Here is an 8,054-nt window from a genome sequence, read left to right as displayed (position 1 = left end):
CTAAATCGGCAAAATCTTGACTTTAATCTATCTTTAAATGATGAAACCGTTTTAAAACTTTGACATGTCGGAAGTAGAAGGATGGGAAATTATGAAATAATGGGAACAATTTTAACAACTTTAACAGTTGATTCACAACATTAAATTAATTGAACTTAGTTTAAGCTTTTGATACAGAAGTATTGAGTATTTTATTTACCGTTACTATTTAATTTACTTTAGCCTGAGAGAATTTTTGAACAATTTTGGAACTAGAGTACAAAACATTAAAAGTGTGGTGGGGTGCATCAATAATCGATTTATAATCGAATCGGAGCCTCTTAATCGTAATCGTAATCGAATCGTTAGGTGCTCAAAGATTCCCAGCTCAGATTCAGATCCAGAATATTTATCGTCATTGTTGCAAAAAGCACAACGAAACTTTGTTTGGAGCAGCCATACAACTAAGTTGGTAAAGTGTAAAACCCATATAATAAATACCCTTAAGTACCAAGCGTGGCTCTAATAGTTAGTTTTGCTATTAGAATAATACTGCTATTATGGTCCATAGAGGGCATTAAGAAAATATAAACTATATATGTGTAGATAGGTCTGATGCCACTGAACATTTTTGAGTGGTTGAAAGGGGGGGGGGAAAATCAGAAATTACTTTGTTATCACACTTCAAACGAAAAGCCGTACTTTGGACAAAATCACAAGAATTTAGTCAAAATGAAATAACGCCATACTTACATTATATCATGTTGTTTTATGTTCCATAGCATATAATAATGAGACTGCCGTAAAAGAAAGCGAGCTTGTTGTGCATTTTTTTAAATTTACATAGCATGTACCCGTAAATATTTTTATGGTGTTTGCACTTTTTTTTTTTTAATGTACTTTTGTTCTGCTTCATCTTTGTGCAATAAAACCTATACTTACATCATATCTTGTTTTATGTTCCATTTCAAATAAGACAAATAATAATAACAATGTAGGTGTCATTTACTGTTCAAAACCTTTATTCATGTAAATTTACAAAAAAAAATTTAAAAAATACAAATCAAAGCACATTTGCTGCAACAGTCAAAACAGATTCCAAACTATAAAAATACATTTGAACAAACTAATAAAAATATTGAGAAAAAAAATGTGTGCATCCCAATGATTTGCAAGATGATCTCAGCTTAATGTTCATCAAACACAATGCTGGAGCCCACGTTGCTCAAAATGGCACACACTCGCAAAATCTTATCGCCGTTCGACAAAGTATCGCCCAGCGCTTTATCTTTCAAACTCTTAACACGATTTGACAGTGTACCTTTCAGAACACTAAATCTATTTGATGGGTTGATGTGACGAATGTTTTCTCTGTCAGGCCATTTAATCATGAAACCAAGGTTTTCATTCAGCAAGTCTATCCAGCGCCAGAAATAATCAATAGCAGTCGTTTTGGGAATTCCTTTCAAAAATGCAATTAATTCAAATGACAAGTTGTGCCTCAGTCTCACCAAAGTTAAGAAGAGTTGCTCTTGCAGTGGTATACTTAATTTGTTTGTGCTCTTCTTGCCCACAAACCGGCATAAAAACATGTAGATTTTCATGAATGTGGTCCAGTTGATTCCTGTCATCATTTGGCATTTTTCATCATCTCCTTCCACAGACTCAGAATACATACTTGTTTCTTTCAGGAGCTTTTCAAGGTAAGCAACTCGCTGAAGAGCACCGTCCCGTTCTGCTCGCAAATTCTGGATTTCCTCATACAGCTGGGCTCGCTCAGTGCTCGACAATGGCTTGGACATAGGCGCATCAGCTACCGTCGTCTTTTCTTGATCAAAAATGTCATTTTTTGTTTCAACGATCTTCTGGTTTTCTTGGCTCACAGTGCCGCTCTCACACTCCTGAGACACAGACTCACTACTACAATCTTGAGAATTTTCAAGTTTTATGGCGACTCTAGCAGGTGATGAATCAGTTTCATCTTGAGGAGCGACACTGGCATGCGATGATTCTGTTTCATTTGAAGTTAAAGATGGGCAGGCTTTAAGGGATGCTCTTTGACGGTGATTCAAGGGCTGACGTCTGCCAAGAACTGTAATATGTTAAGAAATAAAATAAAATTACTTCAAGATCCTGTTTGACATTCATGCATGATAAGGTAATCAGGTACCTGTTGTAGATCTCCGTGATGCTCTCTCAAATCGTGCCACCTTACACTCAGAGCCAGTACTGGATTTATCTTCTTTCTTCTTGAAGATGGAGGGTACATAATCTGGGTGGTTCTCCATGTTGACCTTAGCACCTACAAACCAAAAATTGACGATTTTTAATTGGGGAACACAACAAGGACTTGCAATAATTAGGCTCGTGTGTATGACTTACAGTGGGGCAAGTAAGTATTTAGTCAACCACCAATTGTGCAAGTTCTCCTACTTGAAAAGATTAGAGACGCCTGTAATTGTCAACATGGGTAAACCTCAACCATGAGACATGTGGAAGAAAAAAAAAAAAACTGAAAATCACCTTGTTTGAATTTTAAAGAATTTATTTCCAAATTAGAGTGGAAAAAAACTCATGATCGGTATAAAAGACACCTGTCCACAACCTCAGTCAGTCACACTCCAAACTCCACTATGGCCAAGACCAAAGAGCTGTCGAAGGACACCAGAGACAAAACTGTAGACCTGCACCAGACTGGGAAGACTGAATCTGCCATAGGTAAAACGCTTGGTGTAAAGAAATCAACTGTGGGAGCAATTATTAGAAAATGGAAGACATACAAGACCACTGATAATCTCCCTCGATCTGGGGCTCCATGCAAGATCTCACCCCGTGGCGTCAAAATGATAACAAGAATGGTGAGCAAAAATCCCAGAACCACACGGGGGGACCTTGTGAATGACCTACAGAGAGCTGGGACCACAATAACAAAGGCTACCATCAGTAACACAATGCGCCGCCAGGGACTCAAATCCTGCACTGCCAGACGTGTCCCCCTGCTGAAGCCAGTACACGTCCAGGCCCCTCTACAGTTCGCTAAAGAGCATTTGGATGATCCAGAAGAGGACTGGGAGAAAGTGTTATGGTCAGATGAAACCAAAGTAGAACTTTTTGGTAGAAACTAGTGCTGCAACGATTAATCGATTAACTCGAGTATTCGATTAAAAAAAATATTCGAATTAAATTTTGTTGCTTCGAGTATTCGTTTAATTAAAGCGTTTTAATAGTTTATTCTGAAAGTGTTTGCAATTACTTTTATTGATGAGGGTGGATAAACTGCCCTCTGGTCTGCCTCTTTTCACATGGCTGAACCCAACTGCTCCCTGTTAAGACCAACGTAAGCTAAGTTTTTGTTTGAGCTAATGTCTTGTAATTAGGGCTGTCAAACGATTAGAATTTTTTAATTGAGTTAATTACAGCTTAAATATTAATTAATCGTAATCAATCGCAACTCAAACCATCTATAAATATGCCATATTTTTCTGTAAATATTTGTTGGAATGGAAAGATAAGACACAAGATGGATATATACATTCAACATACTTTACATAAGTACTGTATTTGTTTATTATACAGGGCCCTCTATAATTATTGGATTTATAATAATTCTGTGTTTTTTAGCTTCTAATATTTTTTTTCTTCTAAATAATATGGTACCTTAATGGAAAAAAAAAAGAAAAATCCAACCTTCAATACAAGTGCATTTATTCAGTGGGGGAAAAAATCCCACATAAAGAAATAATTATTTGACTTCAAATAATGTGTGTCACAATTATTAGCACCCCTGGTGTTAATACTTTGTACAACCCCCTTTTGCCAACAAAACAGCACCTAATCTTCTCCTATAATGTTTCACAAGATGGGAAAAGACAGAAAGAGGGATCTTCAGCCATTCCTCTTTGCAGAATCTCTCTAAATCATCCAGAGACCTGGATCCTCTCCTCTTCAGCTCACCCCACAGGTTTTGAATGTGGTTGAGGTCTGGGGACTGAGATGGCCATGGGAGGAGCTTGATTTTGTGTCTGGTGAACCATTTCTATGTAGATTTGGCCATATGTTTAGGGTCATTGTCTTGCTGAAAGACCCAGTGACGACCCATCTTCAGCTTTCGGGCAGAGGGCAACAGATTTTGATTTAAAATGTCCTGGTATTTCAAAGAATTCATGATGCCATGCACCCTAACAAGGTTCCCAGGGCCTTTGGAAGCAAAACAGCCCCACAGCTACCTCATAAAGTCACCCAGTAAGTTGACCTTTATCAATTACGTGGAATATGTACTGTGTGGAACTAAAAAAAACAGGTAGTATATACGGAGTGATTATTTCTGCCATCACCGGTAATTCACCTCCAAGCGTTATTTAGCTGTGAACACGTCACAGCAAAATAACCAATTCCCACCAGGCCAATAATATACCGATTGACTAATCAGAGCAGTTCACGGCAAAAGAAAAATATCGCTTTGCGAGTTGCCTGTTACGGTAATAATAACCACTGCCTAGTCTATTGAATCCTAGCAGCTAATTGGGAAACAAACAAAAAATCGATTAAAGTTTACTCACCAGTAATAAAATGTCAGCTGCAAACGTAAATGTGCTTGGATTTAGGTCCCCACAGGCGAGAATAGTCCATGGAACCGTTTCTTCTACTGTTCATCGATTAATTGCTTTCAGCCATTTCTTTCTCCTTTTCTTCTCACGAGGAAGTATGAAAAACTTCAAATGCGGCTCCGAACTCTTCCTTGTGTGACAACCCGCAACACAGCAACTTTTAGTCATTCCGACAGAAAAGACCGCAAATAAGACGAAAGTTCAACGCGTTTCTATTACAATGCACGACAGAGCAACTGCTTGTGACTCGTCTTTTGCCCCTATTTCAATATGGCGACGCTTTGTTGTGGCTGGTGACGTCATTAATGCCCGGATGTCCGTTTCTGCCGTAAACGGTAATTCGCCTCCAAGCGTTATTTAGCCGTGAACCGTGGTAGTAGAACTAAATGGGGTGTCACGAGGCAAGAACGCAGTGCATGAGTCACATCACGGCAAAATAACCAATTCCCACCTTGCCAATAACATACCGATTGACCAGTCACAGCAGTTCACGTCAACAGAAAAATAACGCTTTAGGAGTTGTCAGTTACGGTAAAACTAACCACTGCCTAATCTATTGAATCCTAGCAGCTAATTGGGTCAGAAAAAAATCGATTAAAGTTTACTCACCAGTAATAAAATGTCTGCTGCAAACGTAAGTGTGCCTGGATTTAGGTTCCCACAGGCGAGAATGGTCCACGGAACCGTCTTCTTTTACTTTTGCTCGATTGATTGCTTTCAGCCATTTGCTTCTCCTTCTCTTCTCACGAGGAAGAATGAAGAACTTCAAATGCGGCTCCGAATCCTTCCTTGATTTACAACCCACAACACAGCAACATTTAGTCATTCCGACGGAAAAAAAGACGCGTTTGTACTACACTGCACGACAGAACAACTGCTTGTGACTCGTGTTTTGACCCGTCATCAATATGGCGACGCTTTGTTGCGCCGTGTGACGTCATTAATGCCCGGATGTCCGACTGTGAGAATGCTTTTTAAAAAATAAAATAAAATACACCGAAAAAGCGCTAAACATGCATCAGGACTCTCTTGGAACAGCCCAAATATGCCCAAAAAAGTGTACTTAAACGTTCCGAACATTCATCAGGACTCATAGCACAGCATCTGTTCCCTGTATCTGAAACCGCGTGTTTGTTTGACTCTGACGTCACGTCTCGTTTCTATTTTTTTTTTTAATTGAACAATACAAAACATACAAATAACAAATAATACAAAACAACTAGTTCACATAGAATATAACCATCTCAACATATTTACATCATAAGACACAAAATAAATAAATAAATAAAAATAATAATTCAAGAGGAAATTAAGTACTAAACAATTTTGCATGAGCTTCTATAGTAGACTTGCATTTATTATTTTGTATATTAAGTGATATGAAATATGATTCAAATTCAACCAAAAAAATCTTAAAGTTCGGATTTACTTTTTGAAATTTAGATTTATGAATATGAAATTTCCCTAGCGATATATAAAGATTTAATATAGTAAACATTTTTTTTATCTTTGGATTCAAATACAGTAATGATCGCTTTTCCTGTCAAGTCAATGTTTTGTTTAGTTGGACATAAAATATATTTCTGAAGATCCGTCCAAAACTTTACACTAATGGGGCAACCATAAAAAAATGAGTCCCGCTTTCAGGTTCAGTCATACAAAATGTACATTTGTTGTCAATATCCTTAAAACGAGACAAGTACACGTTAGTCGGGTATATATTATGTAAAATTTTCAAGTGCAATTCCCGTACTTTGTTGGAAACAAACAATTTAAAAGGAACCTCCATTTTATATTATCAAACTGTGCATTAAAAAAGAATTTCCCATGAGGTACAATTCTCCTCTTACTATAGAATGATTCCCTTATATGTTTATTTGTACATTTCTTGCTTAAAAGATCTATATTATTTAAATAAAGGATCTCATTACCGGCTAGGTCATTCTGTCCTTTATACTCTTTCATTAGTTCTAATATTCCACTGGGGATGGAGTCAAACACAGAATGAAATTCTTTAAATTTAATGGGAAATCCTTTTTCTATTAGAAATTCTTCATAAGAAAGAAGCTGTCCATCACGTCTCATTTCCTGTCAAAATTGTCAAAAAACAAACGTGACCGCGGGGGATGTAGTCCTGGTCACTGCGATACACGAAAGATGGCGGTTCAGGTGGTGGTAATGACGTAGGTGACAACAACCGATTGGAGAATGATCTATAAACACAACTTCAGTCCCAACAATACCCCGTTATGGAATTGTCGATATATTCTGTTCAAAAATAAATCACTGCTTTATCACAATGCACCTCTTTGATGATTCTGGACATATTGCGTCTTTTGAAAGACTATCTTCCAAACATAATTGGATTGATAAAAAGCAATATCACAATCTTATTAAAGTAATACCCAAGTCGATTATTAAAATGTCTTATAATTCGTTTCAAATAAAGCTAGAGTCGACACTTCCTTTGCTGTTGGTCACAGGCGGTTTTTGCTATGGGCAATGTGGGCGACCGCCCAGGGCGCAATCTATTTGGTGGCGCACAAGCGCCCTCTCGAAAAAAAAAAAAAAAAAAAAATCCGCTAGTTTTCTAGACTAATACCGCTCATTTCCACGTCAAGTTAGTAGAGTGGGCGCTAGGGCGCCCCTTACTATCATGTCAACTGCTGCTGAGAGTCGTGTGTGTCAGAAGAAAAGGCAGGGGGAGACGGGAGGGGGATCAGCTGCTCGCAACTGCAGAGTGAGTGAGCGGGACAAGTCCCACTCACTCTCAGAGGAAAAGCAAGGAAGGGGGCGGGGGATAGACTGACCTCTCATGATCCCAGGCCACACAACACAAACTCCTGCTTCCAAATAAATTGTATTTAATTCATGAAATTAACATAGATATTATTAAATGACATAACCCAATAAATGTCTTTGTAAAATGTAAAAAAATAAAATAAAAAAAATAAATAAAAAAGAAAAACGAATCTGTGCCTGCATCAACGTGTAGTTTGGATGTCGGGGGGGGGCTGATGGGGTGGTTCGCCCAGGGCATGAAAGTAGCCAGGACCGCCACTGCTGTTGGTAAATGCATTCAATATCAATGATTCAAAATTACCCAATGTCAAAATTCGGAAAAATTTTGTGAATGAAATGTACCCATTTTCGTCAAAATGAACTTCAATTTTGCATTTTTTTTTCTAAGAAAGATGTTGAATTTATAAGATCCAAATTCTTTAAATTTCCAATTTTACCAAAGGCAAAGGAAGTTCACTATAAAGTTATTAACAAAGTGTACCCCTCAGCAGAATTTTAAGACTCCGTTTTAATTTGGACCACTACAACGGTGTTTTTTTGTAATGAAGACATCGAAACGACTGACCATTTATTTTTTTTATTGTAAATATGTTACTGGGTTCTGGGAAGATTTGTATGACTGGTTATATCCTAAATTGGCAAATTTGTCTAGTTTTACAAAAGAAA

At 37.6% G+C, this 8,054-nt stretch overlaps 1 protein-coding gene across 1 annotated transcript; it reads right to left on the bottom strand.

The window, feature by feature from the left end:
* Positions 1 to 328: 328 nt before the first annotated feature.
* LOC130904432 (THAP domain-containing protein 11-like) lies at positions 329 to 5,658 on the bottom strand. Its single transcript, XM_057817179.1, has 3 exons — positions 5,196 to 5,658; positions 2,150 to 2,281; positions 329 to 2,071 (listed from the first exon to the last, which is right to left on the bottom strand). The coding sequence occupies exons 1-3, from the start codon at positions 5,410 to 5,412 to the stop codon at positions 1,167 to 1,169; spliced, it is 1,254 nt and encodes a 417-aa protein (XP_057673162.1). The 5' UTR covers positions 5,413 to 5,658; the 3' UTR covers positions 329 to 1,166.
* Between the last annotated feature and the right edge of the window lie 2,396 nt (positions 5,659 to 8,054).

Source organism: Corythoichthys intestinalis, chromosome 16, assembly GCF_030265065.1.
Source record: "Corythoichthys intestinalis isolate RoL2023-P3 chromosome 16, ASM3026506v1, whole genome shotgun sequence".
NCBI lineage: Eukaryota > Metazoa > Chordata > Actinopteri > Syngnathiformes > Syngnathidae > Corythoichthys > Corythoichthys intestinalis.
This window is presented reverse-complemented; position numbering and strand designations above follow the sequence as displayed.

Coding starts and splice junctions, on each gene's coding strand:
- LOC130904432 (XM_057817179.1), bottom strand. CDS start 5,412: ATGACTAAATGTTGCTGTGTTGTGGGTTGTAAATCAAGGAAGGATTCG. Junction 2,282..5,195: donor CAGCAGACATTTTATTACTG/GTGAGTAAACTT, acceptor TTTGGTTTGTAG/GTGCTAAGGTCAACATGGAG. Junction 2,072..2,149: donor ATCACGGAGATCTACAACAG/GTACCTGATTAC, acceptor AACATATTACAG/TTCTTGGCAGACGTCAGCCC.